This window comes from Dendrobium catenatum, unplaced genomic scaffold (assembly GCF_001605985.2).
Source record: "Dendrobium catenatum unplaced genomic scaffold, ASM160598v2 fragScaff_scaffold_621, whole genome shotgun sequence".
Taxonomy (NCBI): Eukaryota; Viridiplantae; Streptophyta; class Magnoliopsida; order Asparagales; family Orchidaceae; genus Dendrobium; species Dendrobium catenatum.
The window spans coordinates 26,847,819-26,867,603 of record NW_021319083.1 but is presented as its reverse complement, the minus strand read 5'-3'; the positions used below and the strand labels follow the sequence as shown (position 1 = coordinate 26,867,603).

General features: G+C 34.3%; 1 protein-coding gene across 2 annotated transcripts in view; it reads left to right on the top strand.

Annotated features, from left to right (window-relative positions):
• Nucleotides 1-1,674: 1,674 nt before the first annotated feature.
• The window catches only part of LOC110111160 (enoyl-[acyl-carrier-protein] reductase [NADH] 1, chloroplastic), a 35,527-nt gene continuing 17,416 nt past the window's right edge, over nt 1,675-19,785 (top strand). For both annotated transcript variants that reach the window (XM_020842913.2, XM_020842912.2), the window contains exons 1-2: nt 1,675-1,875; nt 4,560-4,864. In XM_020842913.2, the coding sequence (XP_020698572.1) occupies nt 4,597-4,864 (268 nt within the window). In that variant the 5' untranslated portion in view covers nt 1,675-1,875; nt 4,560-4,596. The remainder of the gene's footprint in view (nt 1,876-4,559; nt 4,865-19,785) is intronic.

Here is a 19,785-nt window from a genome sequence, read left to right as displayed (position 1 = left end):
AAGATATGTATGCAGGAGCTATTACTTGTGTTCAAACACAAGGTGGATTGACCAAGTATTTCCCTATTTCGGTTGGGTTACATCAAGGATCAGCCTTAAGCCCATATCTTTTTGCTTTAGTCATGGATGTTCTCACTAGACATTTGCAAGAGGATGTACCTTGGTGTATGCTTTTTGCTTATGATATTCTTCTTGTTGATAAGACTAGAGAGGGAGTTGAAGCTAAACTTGAATTATGGAGGTCAACCTTAGAGTGTAAAGGTTTTCGCTTGAGTAGATCTAAAATGGATTATATGGAGTGTAATTTTAGTAGTAATAGACCTAGTGAGGGGATTGTGACTCTGGGCGATCAAGTCATTAATAAGAGTACATGTTTTAGATATCTTGGATCTATTATTCAGAGTGATGGTGAAATAGATGGGGATATTATCAGCAGAATTCAAGTTGGATGGTTGAAGTGGAGGAATGCATAAAAGGCGGTTAAGTGTGGCATGCAATGCTTTATGGTGCCGAATGTTGGCCATTAAAAGAGAAGCATAATATTATGTTAAGTGTGGCAGAGATGAGGATGCTCAGGTGGATGAGTGGCTTTACCCTTAGAGATAGGATACGAAATGAGCATATAAGTAAAAAGGTTGGAGTAGCTCTAGTAGAAGATAAGATTAGAGAGAGTCGCCTGAGATGGTTTGATCACATAAAAAGGCCGCCTTTCGATGACCCGGTTAGGAGAGTAGAGGTATTAGATTTGACTTGTGTTAAGAAAGGTAGGGGTAGACCTAAAAAGACTTGGTTAGAAAATATTAGGAATGACATTTCTTTATTAGATTTAAACGAGAATTTGACTTTTAATATGACACAATGGAGAAAAAGGATTCATGTAGCCGACCCCACGTAGTGGGATAAAGGCTTGATGTTGTTGTAATCTTTTTATTATTGATTTAATTCATTTCCTCTATAAGATATAAAAAGATTTTTCTTTTAGTTAAAAAAGTTTTTAAATATCCAATTCACCCCCTTCTGATTAGCCTCGAGACTGGTTCATAAGGGTTTAACAACCCTAACGAGCTTTCAAGTTGTATCAGAACACTTTCAAGAGTGACATCTAATCTAATGGATAAAGACTTCTAAAATTTTTGCCAAATTCTTGTGTTCTACCTTGGCTTATGATATAATATTATCCCCATCTTGTCATGTGAAAAAAAAAACCTATTTTTTTATACAAAATGATACTCCAACATTTTTTTTATTTAAAAATAGAATTATGATGTTTAATATTGTAATAGGATGCGATTCTTTATTGACAATATATTTTACATTTATGAATAAAAAAAACATTATAATTATGTAAATATTTTTTTTTCAAATTTTCATTGAAAGACCTATTTTTAAAAATATTTGATTTTTTCGATTTGGATAATTTGAATCTCATACGCATTATTATTTGATTTAACTTTTAAGATGATTATTAGAGGTTGCATTTGAGATAATTTCATTTTCATATTTTTATTTATTTAATTTTGTTTGTTATTTAAAAAATGATAAAAAACTTCTTAAAACCAAATTTATTAGAATTTGGTATCTATAAAAATAATTAATATCTTTTTTTTTTTAACAAAATGATAATATTAAATTGCTCGAGTAGCATTTAAAAACATTGGCTAGTTCGTAACATTTTTCACATTTAATTTGTACCGGTGAATCCGTACCAGAGCGGGATCAGCAGCGGGGCCCTAGGTTTCCCGACAGCGATATCGGCATTTTGAATCCGCTCTCGGGCATTCCGCCACCGGCTGCAGATCATTGAAGCCCGAAGACTTGCGGCGATAGCAACGAGGACGGTGAGCAAGAGCTGAGGAAGACGCCGCGTTCGCTCAGGTGAGCTCATTAACGATCATAGGCCAACTAAAGAGTCTCTCGATTTCGTTACTTCCCCATTCCGGCATTCCTATATTTATGGGAGGGTTTTGACGTCTGGACGATGTAGTTTTGTCCTAGGGAAAGAGGCGATCGTCTTCTTCATTTTCTTATACTTGAATTGATCAGGTTATTTCCTGAGGATTTTGGCGTGGCTGAAGTTGAATGATGACTTTAAGTCCAGTTTTGGTTTCTCGAGCTATGCTATTATTTTTTCAGTACCGCCTTTCCCGATTGCTAGGGCCTCCCAAATCCGCTTTTTATTTTAATAAGATCATTGGTTTCGTTCTCCAAAAATGCTGGCTTTTCTTGTTTTATCTTACGGCTTTATTTGTAGGCAAACATTTAGGGGCTGTTTGGTAGAATGTAGGATTTCATTTAAGTAGGATTTCGTAAATCCTCCAAATCCTGGATTTACGAAATCCTAAGGGGTTAAAACCTGAAAACTGTTTGGTAACATTTATGATAAATTCAGTTAAATCCTGTGTGACTGTTTGGCTATAAAACATGATTTATACAAGGGATTCTTACTCTAGCGCATGGATTTCGTAAATCCTGCAAAATATAGGATTTCCGAAATTCCAGATTTCGCTCGAATCGGCGGAATTTTCCGTCTATCCCGGATTTCACTTGCCGTGAGATTTGGTTTTGCATTTTAGGCCGTTTGGCTGGATTTCGCTCAAATTCGGCCAAAATCCTGCTACCAAACAGCCCCTTAACTCTGACATTGTACTCTGCAATTTGGTGATTTGAAGATATTCTTTTAGCTACGATTTTGTCAGCTGCTATGATGTCCGAAAATGCATCTAGGGGCTGTTTGGTATCGGATTTACAGCGGGATTTAAGTCGGATTTACGCTAAATCCAGCCAAACAGTTTTTGTGCGCGCGTTAAATCCCGGGATTCAGTAAATCCCGGATTTACGGATTTACAGCTTAAATCTGGGATTTAGTAAATCTGAGGGGTAGCCGGATTTAGTAAATCCGAGCGGGATTTATCCGAATGAAGTGCGCGAAAGGAGAAAGTTACCTTCACAGCCAGCGAGCTCCCGTTCTTGCTTCCTATCAAAATGTTGTAACTTCCGATCCGGGTTGAAGTCGTCGCCGAACAGCCACGAAGGAGCCGAAGAAGCGGCGCCTGCAATCTCTACACCTCCTGCAAAAGCAACGGAGCCCAACAGCAACGACGGAAAGAGAAGATGAAAGGCAAACCCTAGACGCCTCTAAGTTAATATTGATTAACTTAATTAATATAATTTACATTATTAATACTTAAGTAAATTAATTAAATAGTTAATTGTATAATTAGTGCATAAATTAAATAAATTAATTAAAATTATTAATAAATTAAATAAATTAATTAAATAATTAATTATATAATTTAATTTAATTGCATAATTAATAATTAAATATTAATACAATTATCTTAATTAATATAACTTAAATATATATTATTAAATATATAATCAATAGTGTAAATAATAATTAATGAATAATTTGTATTTAACATGTTCTTACTTTTTTATTAATTATGACTAGAAAGTCGTCGCAGGAGCAAAGATCGAACAAACCACGAATGAGTCGTAGAAGCGACGCGTGCAATCTATACATCTGCAAAGCAACGAAGCCGAAGAGCAACGAAGAAAAGAGAAGATGAAAGGAAAACCATAGAAGCCTCTAAAAGTTATTATTGATTAACTTAATTAGTATAATTTAAATTATTAATAATTAAGTAAATTAATTTAATAATAATTGTATAATTAGTGCATAATTAATTATCTAATTTAACTTAATTGTATAATTTAGTAATTAAATATTAATATAATTAAATTAATTATATAACTTAAAATATCTATTATTAAATATATAATTAATTGTGTAAATAATAATTAATAAGTAATTTGTGCTTAACATATTATTAAATTTATAACACATTATATTTTTTATTTTTAATTATAAATTTATTTTTAAGTTATAATTATATTTTTCACATTTAAATTCCTAACTGCTATAAATCCTGAAATATGTTACCAAACGGTTTCTCAGGATTTAACAGGATTTAACATTTGGCATACCAAACAGTTTTCAGGATTTAACACATTTCGGATTTACTAAATCCGGATTTAAAGGATTTACTAAATCCCACTAAAATTAAATCCCACTTGTTGCCAAACAGCCCCCTAAAGATTCAATTTATGGCTATTATAACGTGAATTTGGTTTTTTTTCTAGTGAAACGAGTTTCTGTATAATGTTGATTAGCTAGATTTTGTTCATAACCCGCTTCTTTCTTCACTTTAGATTCTGTGAACTATAAAGATTTTTTTTTTAAATTTCTTTTCGAAGCTGATAAACGGCTTGCTGCAACTTTTAAATTCCTTTGTGTTGGGTCTCTTACACGTTCTATGACTTGTAGTACGTTTGATATATAAATGTTTCATTTACCTTGTTTAAGCTGTATGTCCTGGCATTGCTATGTTTTCTGTTGTATGCATATTTTATGTTGGGTTTTTTGTATGCCACAACTAGAGCAATCTGTTGCCGAAAATGCCTTTGTTTCGACCTTTCTCTGGACTGTGTTGTGTTTTTTATCAGAAGTTTCAGCTGGAATCAGAACGCCTTGCTAACTCTTTTTGGGATTAATGCAGATATCAAGTTTTATTACTTCAACTTGTCGACCAAGGGATGGCTGCATCAATTACTGCTGGTCTGCAAATGTTGGTCACAAGGAGGTCAACCTCCTCTTCTCGGATGATGCTACCATCAACTGTAATATCAGATACAAAAGTAACCATCCAAACTAAATTGTCAAGCTCATTCAGTATTTCCTTCGCCAAGCCTTTTCGCCAGAGCTTTTCATCTGCTCCACGTAGAGACAATAATGTTGTCACAAGAGCCATGTCAGAAGAAAATGATAAAAACAGTGTTTCAGGACTTCCTATTGATTTAAGAGGTAAAGAGTCCTCTATTTTGCTACTGCACCTTATTTCACTGCACTGAGTATTTCCTTTATCTTTGTAAATTGAATGTATATATTGGTCGTGTTGCATGGAGAGGCTTCTATGAATCAATATGATTTATGACTTATCTGCGGTGGTTTTAGGGCTGTCAATTCAGGTTGTTGGGTCGGGTTCGGGTCGAACCTGAACTGACCCGAAACTAAACGGTCGACCTGAACCCGACCCGTTTAGTTATACGGGTCCACTTGCTGAACCCGGACTCGACCCGGGTTAAACACAGGTCGGGTCAACTCGACCCGCCAACCCAATTTTTTTTAAAATAAAAAAGAGATATTAAGTATTAACTAAATTAAAAAATTCAAAATGCAATGTAATAATAAATGATAACAATTAAATTTTAATTAATTCAGCACATTTAAAAAATATATAAAACATTACAAGAGTCGCTCAAACAGTTACATTTCTAATTTCTAATTTTCTATGATACATTACAAATTACAATTTATGAATACAGTTGCTCAAGCAGTTAGCTTCTTTGTCATTCACTCATTCATTTAATCTGGATTCTGAACAATGAGCATCTCAGCAGTCAGCATAATCAATCAACCTGCAACAAAAATTAGTTAAAAGCCACAAGCTGAAGGAGACAAGGAGTCAACTCAGTCAAGGTCTTGAATGCATTAGGGCTCACCAACTCAGGCCTTAGGGCCTTAGGCTCAGAATGAACATAGTGAAAATTGAAGAAGCATCATCTGCAAGTCTGCAACAATTTTAAAATTTTGCCCTCAAAGATTACAAATTAGGAATACGAATTTTATAATTTAAGTATCTATTCAGCGAAATAGTATCTGCTCAAATCAAATAAATCTCATTTCCTCAATTTGTAACTTGGTTGCAAAATATTTTTATTTGTGTATTGCCACTGTTCTATAAATTCACATGGTTCTTCATCATTGCCATATTATAATAAAAAACTGCCATCAACATTGAACATAATTTCAGAAGACAAGACCAAGTGAGCAACCAGAAAATGCAAGCTGCACTGCTGCAGTCTTGCAGCCAAATATTTAAGTGGCAGACAAGTGATAAAATTGCAGAACGGCCCCAACATAACCATTAGGCATCAAGGCAACGAGGCATCAACAGAGCTTGAAGTCGGAAGACCTTTTCATATGAATATATAATAAAAGATTAAACTTGAATTATAATGCCCAGAAATAAAGTCACATAATCATAGTGATAAATTGATCATGTCCAGAAGAAAACCGTCCAGCACAATGTCCAGAAAAAGCATCAAGGCAATCAGAAAAATACATATTAACAAGACAGGAAACAAAAGCCCACAACCAGGTCCAGAAGCAGCTGCTGCACGGTGCACAGAGCCATAGCTGCTAGCATGGCAGCAACAACAGCAAGAGCAGCCATCCATTAGAAGTTCAGAGCAAGATAGGAAAAGAAAGCCCACAACTAGAAGCAACTGCTCATTACAGTTATTACATATGCAAAATTTGAACTAACATTAGTTTTTAGGCTGCTTAATTTACTGACACATTCACATCTCCCATTTGATTTCCCTCCAAATCTAAGCCAATAATATTTTATGTCATGGCATCAAGCTCTGTGTCTTTTATATCTATTAACAAAACAACAGTTTAGTTGAAATATAAATTTTAATAAAAATTGAACCATCTGTGTAGTGTGTAGTATGACAAATTAATTACCTTGGTCACTTTACAATCAGTCCTTTGTGCAAACCAATGCTTCTATAATATCATGTTTCAACGCACTTCTATATTGGTCTAGAAGTCTAATACTATTGCTAAAAGCACTTTCCGATGCAACAGTAGAGATTGGAATGCACAAAACATCATGAGCCATTCTTGAGACTTGAGGAAATCTGAATTGATTTACTTTCCAATATTGCAAAATGTCTGACTCACTATTCCTATCCAGCTTGGGTACATTTAAATAATCTTAAGCTTTGATTTTCTTGGCATAGGTACCTCCACCTTGAAGGAATCATAATCCTGTATTATTTGTTTTAGTTATGTTTGATAAGTTGACATAACATAATATGTTAATAGAACATGAGATGCAAAATTATACCTGCAGAAATTGTGATTTAATGATAGTAGTTGAATGACTACTTGATGGAGTTTGTCGTGAACATTGAGATGATTGAGATACAGTGGTTGTTGATGGTTGGTCTTCTACGATCGAATAGAATGAATAAAGTGCGGACAACTTATCCTTAACTTTTACAATTTCAAAATCATAATGACCAGAGTAAAATCTCTTGTAACACCACTCAACAAAGTTGAACTTGTACCTTAGATCTAGAATCATTGCAACTGCTAAAATAACACTGAAGTTCGACCAATACTTTTCAAACTTAGCAAGCATTCCAACAGTCATTCTCCTAATATACTCCTCCCCACAAGACAATTCATATTTTAATGTGGCATATGTAGTTGATACACATGGGAAACACAAATTTGCAGTTGGATACTTTGTTCCAGAGAAAGCACAAGTTATTTCATAAAAAGGGGCTAAAAACTTGCATATTATTACCATTTTCTCCCACTCACTATTTGAAGGGCAAGACTTGTAGTTGGAATCACTCAACTCCAAATGCATAAAAACACGCTTGAAGTATATTGCACTATTTAGCATAATGAAAGTATAGTTCCTTCTAGTTGGTACGTCTTGCCTCAAACCTCTATTAGTTTCAAGCAAACTTTGTCATACACATTGCATAAACTTTTGCTTTCTTGATTGAGAACCTTTTACATATTTAATGCTCTCCTGAATCTTCACAACAGAGGAATCTTTCTCCTTAAAACCTTCATGTACAATAAGATTTACTATATGTGCGCAACATCACATATGGAAGAATTCACCATTGCATATAAGTGCATTTTGCAAATTCAAATGATTTCGTAAAAAATCAACTGATACAGTATTAGATGAAGTATTATCTAGAGTAATGCTGAAAAGCTTACTATCAAGTTTCCAATCAATCAAAAGCTGTTGAAGTTTCTTAAATAATGCTAAGCCATCATGGGGAGTAGCATAAAATCAAAACTTTTAATCTTCTTTTGTAATTGCCAATTATTGTCAATGAAATGTGCAGTTAAGCAAATAAAACCATCAGTATTAATGGAAGTCCACAAATCAGAAGTTAAAGATACTCTACTTTTACAACTATATAGAAGGGCTTGCATTTGTGCTTTCTCCTTAATGAACATTTTCTTACAGTCATTTCGTGCAGCATTTCTAGATACAATCTATAAATCAGGACGCAAGTATCGAAGTAATGATCTAACACCAGACCATTCCACACATTGAAAAGGTAGGTCATGCTTAACTATGCATGCAGTAAACAAGCTATGAAATTCATAATAATCAAACTTATTTTCAACCATAGAAATAGAAGTGCTTGTGTTACTTTGAAAAATAAGTTGATCAATATCATGGGAGTCCCGTTTCTTACAGTTATGAATTTGACATCTCAGATTACCTGTACCATTTTTACTATCAGATAGGTAAGTTGCTCCACATTTCTTACTTTTGCAACGTTGTTTGCCATCATTACCAAGTGGCAACATTTCATAATGTCCCCAAACAGTAGAGGTCAGCCTCTTTTTTTTTCCTTCATTTCAAACTGCATTATCACCAACCTCACCCACATCCACATTATTATACTCATCACTATCACATTCTACGTCATTATCAATAGGCTTTTGGTCATTTTGCTCAGAAGGATTACTGTCAACAACTGTATTAGAACCCTCCATCTAAACACAAAAAAATGCACACACTTACCAAATATTTAAATATTTATTCACCAAACACATAATCTACTACACAAGTAATAATATTAGTTTAGTAAAAAACTAATAATGTAATATGGTGCATCAAAAAACATTGTAGTTTAGAATTGAAATAGTACTAGCAGTTTAGCACAATAGCATTAAAGCAACTTCATAATTTGACAACAAACAATGGGGAAATAGAACCACAGTCTCAAATGTTCAAAGCCTAACTGAATTACTATCACATGCCGATCATAGATTCATGATTCGTATTTCATACTCGCTAATCTCCAAATTACAGAACAATAAAACAATTCCAGATCCACTGTTTTCACTTTTCAAAAGCTAGACAGTAAGACAACTAGTCAACAACGGGTTAATAGATTTAACACCAACAGTCCAAGTCCAACATAATAACTTAATAAATAACAAATTTATAACCACCATGAGTATTTCAATATTTTTGTAATGGCAAAAGAAAAAAGAAAAACTAATCTCCTGAGTCCCTTCCTGCAGACGGCAGGCCGAGTGGCCGACATATTAGATTTCAAAAAATAAAAGACTCAAAAGTTAAAACTCAAGAATATGGTAAACAGCAAGACTGCAAGTCTGCAACAGTGTAGTCGATGGTAGACACAAAAACAACAAACCCTAATCCAAGGTTTAAAATTGCGTAAATAAGCCTCGAGGCATTTTTCGTCCGTGAGGCGAGTCGTAAGCCTCGAGGCTGTGTGTGGCGTAAGCCTCACGGATGCAAAATTGCGTAAATGAGAATTTAAGAGTTTTAACATGTAAATAATAGCAAGATTCTATCATACAATAAAAATATCTAAATGACAAATGGAATTATTGGAAATTAAGAAAGTATATGCAATAAAATCATGTTCTAAAGTACAAAACCACAAAATTATAGGCTATCCAAACTCCCAAAGTACAAATAAGAAGGAACATATATAATCCAATCACGTCCCATCACTAAATGGTTCTTTCAGGGAATCTTCTTCTCCAATTGTATCTATGAATGTCATATCTTCATCATCTTCAATATGCCTCACATTTCTCTTCCCTGTTGAATAAGAATGATCATTATCATGTTACTTGCTCACTTGATATAAATATAATGTAATAACATATAAGAAGTTGTAGAATACCTTTATTTAGATATTGTGCTGCAGAGCTAGTGGATGTGTTTGGTGTGGTACTAGTGGATGTGCCCACTTGATCTGCTTTGCCCCTCAAGACATCCACACTTAGATCCTCTAGTTGCAAGTCTAATAATGATAAATCTGTCTTATCATCTATGAACCACTCATTATCAGATGCCACATCATCACACACCAACGGGTCCTCATCATCCTTCAACCCCTTATTCCTCAACCTCCTATCTCTTAACCTCTTGTTGTGCATAATATACACAAGGGAGTTCATTTTGAGTGTTGAAAGCTGATTTCTTCTCTTTGTTTGCACTTAACTATATGTATTCCAGTTTCGCTCACACCCAGAAGAATAACAAGTGAGGCCCAAAACTTTAACAACAAAACTCTGTTACTCAGGGGTGGAATCATCAAATTGGATCTACCATTCAACTATTTTCAAGAAGAAAAATGATAATTAGAACATAATAAAGTGTTTTGCATTTACAAAAATAAGTATACTTGGAGACCGTTTGTCAATAGTTGATTTTGCTGCTTGCAGACCAAAAAATTCCTCCTTATTCCGAAATAGAATAAGTTGTAAATCTGCAAGCACCCTATCTGTCTGCTTTGGTATTAGTCGTTCCATGCAATGATACAAGCAAAGCTTCACCTCCGGGTTTGAGGATTTCCTCTCTAAATATCGAAATTGAGGATTGAGATAATACGCTGCTGCATGTAGATGACGGTGTAATTGTGCCTCCCACCGAGCATCAATGATATCCCAAATATCTCTATAACTTGCCTCATCTCCTCTCAAGTTATGTGCAATCAACTCCTTCGCCTCATCCATAGGACCCCGCGCACCTCTATTATGTATAGTGGAGAAAGAGCCCTTTCCACTCTCGCTCCCAAAGCAAGCATCATGTTCGACCCTTTCATCAAATTGCTCATGTTGTAAATGTTTGGCCGTCATACTCTTTTTCATATACGTTGTAATTTCCTCTTTCACGTTATTCGGAACATTCGCACAAGGTGTTATATTCTTGTGTGAGCAAGATAAGTGCTCCTTCATGCGACTTACTCCTCTCTTCACCACCTTATCACAAAAATTGCATTTTAAATACACTTACGTCTTCTCCTCGCCTCCTACGTCAACTTGCATACTATATTTCCAAAAAGAGTCACATCGTAATGATGTATTTGCCTTTTCCTTGCCTCTAACCATGTTTTCTAATGAAAAAAATCCAAAAACAAACAAAAAAATTCAATAAAAAACCCTAGATTTTCTTTCACTTGAAAAATCTAACCCTAAACTAAAAGAATACCTAAAATCGATTGTGGATTTCTCCTAGAGGGCGGCCGGACACTTTAAGTTCGCTGGAGAGAGGCGGCGCCGGCGGGAGAGGCGGCGGGAAGGGAGGCCGAGCGTGCGGGAGGCGAGACCGAGAGCTTGTGCAGGTTTTTTGCCTGCTAAGTTTCGGGTAGGGTGTATGAAAGGGTAGGGTCCCGTTTATTAGAGACGTGCAGTTCAACCATAATTGCGCAATTCCGCCTTGAGGCGCGCCTCACAGTGCAAGAGGTATACGCCTCATGAGGAGCCTGAATTGCGTAGGCTATGAGCCATTTTTAGGTCTGAATTGTGTAAATTTAAACTATGCCCTAATCTAAAAATGCTGAAATGCATTTCAACATCACTTTAAAATCCAAAAATCCATATTGATAAAGTGTGAAATAAAGGAAGAGTAGATCAGAAACCGAAAGATCCGAAACTCAACAAAATACTTCTAAAAAAATCGAAACCAAAGTTATTCATGAATCATGAGTTTACTGATTACAATCTTACAGATCATGGCCGACTTGCGTAGGGGTAGGGTAAGGCGGGAAGGAAGGAACTGCAAACCTGCAAGGCTACGAGCTGCGACCTGGAGGAAGCGAGAGAACGGAGAACGGGAGAAAGACTAAAAGAGAAAATGAGAAACCCTTACTCAAAAAACCCTAAAACGACAGCCCTCCGCTGATCCGCTCGACGGCTCGAGTCGCTAAAGCCTAAAGGATTGTTAACTGTTAAGTTATTAAAAACCCTTAACGCGGGTCGGTAATGCGGGTCATGTTTGGGTCATCATCGGGTTAACGGGTTAACCCGAACCCGATCCGATTACTATACGGGTCTATAATTTACACCCAAACCCGACTCGTTTCTTTAATGGGTTGACCCGAACCCGACTTTTTCGGGTTGGGTTCAGGTCTGTTTTTCAGGTCGAGTCAGCTATTGACAGCCCTACTGATCGGGCTTTCTGCTGTGGAGTAACATATAAAATTATGATATGATTTAGGACTATCATTCCCTAACAATGCTTAGGTTTTCTTTAATATATAAAAAATTATAAAATCCCTACTTAATATACGCAAGTATACATGCAAATCAAGTAATACAATGATAGAGAGAGTATCGGTCTGACGAATAAGATGTGCTCACTTTCAAACACTAGTACTGTCTACTATAATTACAAAAATTATCCTACTCAATAAAAATGAATGTTGTGGAGATTCAATCACTTAAATGAAATTAGATAAAGATAATGAATACACCATATGGATATAATATTTTTGAAATAATGTATTTTTTCTAATGAATCTCTTTTAATTGTGATGTTATTCAAAGTATATGCATCTCTAGATCTCTGTTGAGCTTATAGGAACAAATGATTTCTTTCGACTTCCTACGGTTATATTATCTCCTTAAAAATTTAGTATGTTTCATACCCTATGCCTAGACTTGACGCATATTGATTCAATATTCCTAGTTTTGCCTGTTTTCCTTCACCGAGAATCCACATAAAATGTGTAATTTTAATTACACATATGGCCACTATGTGCATTAAAACATCTATTTAACCATTTAAGGAATAAGATAACTCATTAGTATTATATATGATATTTACATCATCAATCTAAAACTAGAGAAATTAGCCATGCATAGAGTTGAATTGACGCAAATTCATTTTCATTAATAACATGATAGAATGAAAATAAAAGAGATAGATATCACCAGAAATGTTCAATGGATCTTCTCTACGCACTTTCTTTTACTTATAAAATTACTTGCACAAACACAAGCCTAACACTCTAATGATGGTATTAAATACTTCTCTAAATTCTCTTTGTTGTCACCCTAAGGGAATTTTAGAAAAGAATCATGAATGGTACTGAAATTATTTAAGAAACTGAACTTCTCTACAAACATAACACAATAACTATTTATAGGAAAACACAAAATAGACATCTAGTGCTGCAGCGTTGGAAAGGTCAGTGTCGCTGCGCCCAATAATTGAACTAACGCTGCTGCACTGTTGATCTGGTTCTGCCATGGTGCTTGCTGACGTGGATCAGTTACTTAGTGAACAGTCGCATCATTTCGCTGACAAATCATGTGATTGGGAAGTTGCAACTGCTATGCCGCGGCGCTGTTGAGCTTCGAACGCTGTGGAGCCGGAAGGGAAATTTTGGCGATGAGGCATTATGGATTGTGATGCAGCGGCGCTGGATGTTAGAGAATGCAACATTGTGAAGTTGATATTTGATTGTTTCGTGCTGCCCGACAGATAAGTTGATGCCTCCATGTTCCATTGTAGCACTCCGACAGTGTCTTTGAAGGCGCGGCTACGCTAATTCGTCTGTTTCTGAGGTGCTAAATGATACTTAGAATTTCATTCATTTTATTGTATTTTTCCTGCATAACATAACTAAAACATTATATTTTCACTGAAAATATAACACATTATTAATTATTTACACTTATAATCAACATGCATGCATGATAAATAAGAAAGACTTTTATGTGTAAATTTCATTAAGGGAAAACCGTAGGCTGGCGTAGTCAAATGTTTCCACTACACAAATCAATTACAATTTTCGTGCTCTTTTCGTCAAGCAAAGTGTTGGACTATCAACTAGGGAAATAAGCCTTAAAGTGGATGTCTCTTTTTTTGAAGTTGGTGAAATTTATAATTGTTGGTGCGAAGTCAGCCTATAATAGATGACATTGATTGATAGATTGAAGCATTTGGTAGATGCTTTATAATTATTTAGAAATCTAGAAGTATTGTGTGCACATAATGGAAGTTCTCACTTTTAGAACTCTCATGTATAGTTTCTATAAATCTAATCCCCCTTCCCCAAATAAATGATAAAGTTATAGTTTTGTCCATAGTCGATTTAAGGATAAATAATTTAGGGGTTCGTACTTATATTCATTGAATGGAGTGGATTGGACTCCTGGACATCAAACTTTATGCAATATCTTATTGAACTAACACTAACTTGGGGTTATCTTGTTAGGGCCCAATTAGCTAATGGTGGCAACTGGTAGTCACTACCACTAACAATCAACAATCTTAAGATACCACATTGTTATTGGTTATGTTGTGAGCACAATGATGAAATGGATCGGATTTTTGATTGTCAAATAGGTGAAAATAATTACAAGATTTTGTCTCTACCCAAATAGATATTATATAAATGGGCGACAGTGTCTAATTTTTTTTTTTTTTACAGGGATCAACTCCTTTTCACTAGAGAAGTGTTTTGGGATGAATGATTTGTTAAATAGTGGAGGATTAAAGGTTTGGCCATTTGGATTTGTCTAGATCTTCTCAATCGAACAACACAATACTGAGTGCATGCCAATGTGATTGAAGGCTCCCGCATGTTGCTACATTGAGATGGATGACTTTTTCCCTACTTTTGTAGCGTACAAAGGAATAAGGTGGTTTGGTTGGGTTGTGCCAAGCCGAGCTAGGCCGTTTCAACTCAGTGTGATCCAAATTGATTTAATTATTTTTGGGTCATTGATGCCTTGATTCAAGCGAAATGTGTCATTGTCTAATTGCAATGAACTGAATCTTGTTTAGGGTTTGGCTCGACTAAATTTGGTCAAATTGGGCTTGAATTTAGTCCTGAACAGCTTTGTGATGCATGCATCACATCAAAATTTGTGCTGATTTGATAGGAAATTTTATGAATCCATCAAGGTCTTTTTGCAATTAGATGTCCCTGTAGAGCTTAATTGTATTAGTTTTCACTATGTTTTAAAAAATTGTTTGAGGTGTATGCCTTTAGGCGCTCCTTGAATTGAAGCAAAAAAGGGGCGCTTTGAGGCTTAAGCCTCTCTGGCTCCAATAAGGTCGATGTTATTTTAAATAAGGTGTATGCCTCGATGCATTTTGAGCACACCTCAGTAGAATTAAATTTTATAATTTTTTATTATATATTATTAATAAAGCTTCGGCCTTAGAGGTAAAATGCGAAAAAAAATGTATATGTGAAAAAGTTGGAGTAGCTTTAATGGAAGATAAGTTTAGAGAGATTCAACTTTGATGGTTTGGTCACATAAAGCATTGACTTTCCGATGACTCGGTTAGGATAGTAGATGTATTAGATTTGACATATGTTAACAAAAGTAGAGGTAGATCTAAAAAGACTCATTAGTAAGTATTAGAATTGATTTTTTCTATTATATTTAAATGAGAATTTGATTCTTAATAGGACACAATGGAGGAAAATGATTCATGTAGCCGACATCGTGGGATGCAGGCTTGATGTTGTTATTATTGTATATTATTAATATTATTGATATATTCTTTATTCTATTATATTTCTCCATTAGAAATGGCATTCTATTATCAAATCAGCGCACTAGAGCTCTGAGTGGGATTGGGTAGTCATGTTTATAAATAATATGAAAGTACATTTGAGGCTGCCATAGATCCTGATCATCCTCTTGGCATATAAGTTATAGCTATGCGTTTGCTTTAAATCTATTTTTTATCTTTTGTGTTATACAAAAATTTAATATTGATATTTATGATTTATATCTATTTGATGATGAATTAAGTAAATATGCTGATAGTTTATTTCATTAATATAATTTTTATGAATTAATTGTAATTTTATGGGTTATTTTTATTTTTTTTCGAGGCTTATAGCTTTATTTGCCTCATCTCGTTAAGAAAAAAAATGTTTTGATTTCCAATTTTATCTTTTTAAACCTTGGTTTCCATTCAAGCTACTCTCTGGTTGAGTTCTTACTCTATTCTCTTTTAAAAGTCCAATTTATTTTAACTTTGCAAGAATATTGAAACTTGTTGTACACTTCAAGCACCTTTGTTGTAGAGGGCTAGTTGTATGGGTTAGGCAACCAAGTTGTGTATCCCATTCATTGTCACAATGGCATCATTGTGTAATAGAAATTACCTTTGTATTCCATACATAATTTTACATCATGCCGAGTTTCCATTTTTCCTAGGTTATGAGCTAATTGTGCTTCCTTCTTCAACATGACCTCTCATTACAACACCAAAATCTCTTTTTGATGCAATTTTTCTTAGGAAATCTTCATATAATTTATCAAACATTTATACATAGGTGCTTTCTTCTTCAACATGACCCCTACTTCCAACACCTCAATTATTTTTTTATGCAGTTTTTCTTAGGAACTCTTCATATTATTTGTCGAACATTTATAATAAAGGATCTTTGGGGACCTACATCCATCTATCTATGCATTCAAATACTTTCTTTTTTTAATTTTCAATTTAGAGCAGCCAAAAAGGGCTTCTGAAGAGGAAAAAAGGTTTCAATATAAATTTATTTTTCTCTTCTCTAAGATTGGTGGAATAAAATTATATCAATAGCAGTGAATGGATAGAGACAAAAAATAATTCTTGTGAAAGTTATTGATTAGGTGGGTATTTTTATTTTCATCTTTTCTCCTGGTATCAAGGAGGCAATAAGGCAGGAATGAGGCAAGGATGAGAAGAAAAAGAGTCCACAACTCACTTGAAAAGCTTCTTTGCAATATGTTTAACTTTATTGATTACTTTTATTCCTGAAATTGAAGCCTATATCATGTGAATAACTAATAACCATACTCCAATGGCTAAATTTTTTGGTCTTGCACCAGTTTGCTTGTTAACATTATTTCCCAAGATGGACTGAAAGATTCTATCCAATGTTAACCCAAGGCATTTGATGATATGCCTTAATATGGACTTTTAAGTTTGAGCTCATGATTTTTTATCTTTTTACTCTCAATCAACAACAACAACAACAACAACAACATCAAGCCTTTATCCCACTACGTGGGGTCGGCTACATGAATCCTTTTTCTCCATTGTGTCCTATTAAAAGCCAAATTCTCGTTTAAATCTAAACTTGGGACCTGGCAACGGCAATCCATCTGATAAAATACAATAGCACCTTTTATACATCATTGTCTACATAAAAAACAACAATATCAATCTTTATCCCATTATGTGGGGTCGGTTACATGAATTCTTTTTCTCCACTATGTCCTGTTAAGAGATAAATTCTCATTTAAATCTAATAAAAAAAAATGTCAGTTCTAATATTTTCTAACCAAGTCTTTTTAAGTCTATCTTTATTTTAACATAAGTCAAATCTAATCATCTACTTTCCTAACTAGGTCATCGAAAAACTGTTGTTTTATTTGACCAAACCATCCAAGGCGACTCTCTAATCTTATCTTCCAGTGGAGCTACTCTAACCTTTTCATATATATGCTCATTTCGTATATTGTCTTTAAGAGTAAAGCCACTCATCCATCTGAGCAGCCTCATCTCTACAACACTTAACTTAATATTATGCTTATCTTTTAATGGCCAACATTCTGCACCATAAAGCATTGCAGGTCTAACCATCATCTTATAGAATTTCCTTTAAGTTTGAGGGGGACTTTCTATCTCACAACAAGCCCGATGCATTCCTCCACTTCAACCATCCAACTTGTTTTTTGTTAATAATATCCCCATCTATTTCACCATCACTCTGAAGTCTGAACAATAGACCTAAGATATCGAAAATGTGTACTCTTATTAATGACTTGATCAACAAGTCACAATCCTCCCACTATATCTATTATTACTAAAATTACACTCCATATATTCAGCTTTAGATCTACTCAAACAAAAGCCTTTAAACTCTAATTTTGACCTCCATAATTTAAGTTTACCTTCAACTTTCTCTCTAGTCTTATCAATAAGAAGAATATCATCAGCAAAAAGCATACATCGAGTACAACCTCTTGTAAATGTCTAATGAGAACATCCATGACTAAAGCAAAGATTATGGGCTTAAGGCTGATCGTTTATACATCGTTGTCTATTGTAGAAAAATTTCCCTAGTGTTCTATGTTGAGTGAGGATTTCTTATTGACATTTAACACCATGGAGATCCTTCTTGTCTTGACATACAAATTTTTTTGCGATCCTTGCAATTTTTTTATGTCATTTTAAGATTAAACTTTTCTTTAATTTGTTTAAGCACTGACATACGTGGTCACTTAAATATTTTCCCTATTTTTTATATTTTGGGGTGAGATGCGGTGAAGGTGCATCAACCTTGTGCATGACATTGCATTATGATTATTTCATAGTCTATCAAGTATGAAAAATTTCCATCAAAGAGAGATGATTTGGAAGATAAATATGGAGAGAGAGGCTTTTGGAAAATTGTAGGTATTTTGTGTGTTCTTTGTTGTTGATGTGCACAGGCACACATGTTTTTATGGATTTGCTAAAACTCTATTTTTTTAATATTGATAATGGAAAATGTCATGAAGTGGAGGAATATATTGGGTCTATTGTTCAGAGTGATGGTGAAATAGATGAAGATATTATTAGTATAATTCAACTTGGATGGTTGAAGTGGTGGAATGCATTGGGCTTCTTGTGTGACGGAAAATTACCTCTCAAACTAAAGAGAAAATTCTATGAGATGGTGAGTCCCGCATAGAATGTTGGCCATTAAAAATGAAGCATAAAATTAAGTTGTGTGTTGCAGAGATGAGGATACTCAAATGGATGAGTGGCTTTACTCTTAGAGACCGAATACGAAACGAGCATATACATGAAATGGTTGGAGTAGCTCCAGTGTTAGATAAGATTAGATAGAGTCATCTTAGATAGTTTGGTCACATAAAACATCGGCCTTCCGATGACCCGGCTAGGAGAGTAGATGTATTAGATTTGGATTATGTTAAGAAAGGTAGAGGTAGACCTAAAAACACTTGGTTAGAAATATTAGAAATGACCTTTTTATCATATTTAGATTGAGAATTTGACTATGAATAGGACACAATGGAGAAAAAAAATTCATGTAGCCGACCCCACGTAGTGGATAAAGGCTTGACTGTATTGAAAAATGTATTTTATTCATCCAAATATTGAGTACATTTGTAATTTTAGTGGGTGTGGTTTTATTAATTACTTTCTGATATTATTTTATGATAAGATAATACTTAGGTTTGCTAGGTTTGAGTTGTTTGGTTTGGTTTGAGTTAATGCTTAAGCCAATTTTAGCTCTTAAGTCCAACCAAATGGTCCATTTACACTCCTTAAATGATATAGGATGTTTAAGGGTCTAGGATGAAAAGTATGGTGAAAAGGCATGAAAATTAACAGTCCACTGGTTGCCAGCTCTTAACTTTAACAATAAATCAAAAGTTTTTAATGTTGGATAGCTAACATGCTTTTTTCATCTTAAATGATATTTTAATAGTGCCAAAATCTGAACTTTCATAAGGGAAATGGAGAAAATACTTGAAATTTTAGTAAAAGCGATTTCTTACCTTTTGAAAAAAACCGGACACGTAATAATTGACTAAATTCCGATCACATGAAACAAATTAATGATTAAATAAACTAAAATAAAAATAATGACAGAATTCCAAAATACACAACCAACCAATACGCATGCAAAACAAGAGAAAAGTTGAAGTTTTAGTTTAATGTCTATTTCATTTTATTTGCTTTAGAAGTCCTATCCGTAGTCTAAAAATGAGTAAAAAAAAGAAACTATACAAATTTTGTTAAAACCCATCAAAACAAGAAGTTTCAATTCATTTCTCTTAAATTCTATTAGTAAAATATTCAAACTTTAATTCCT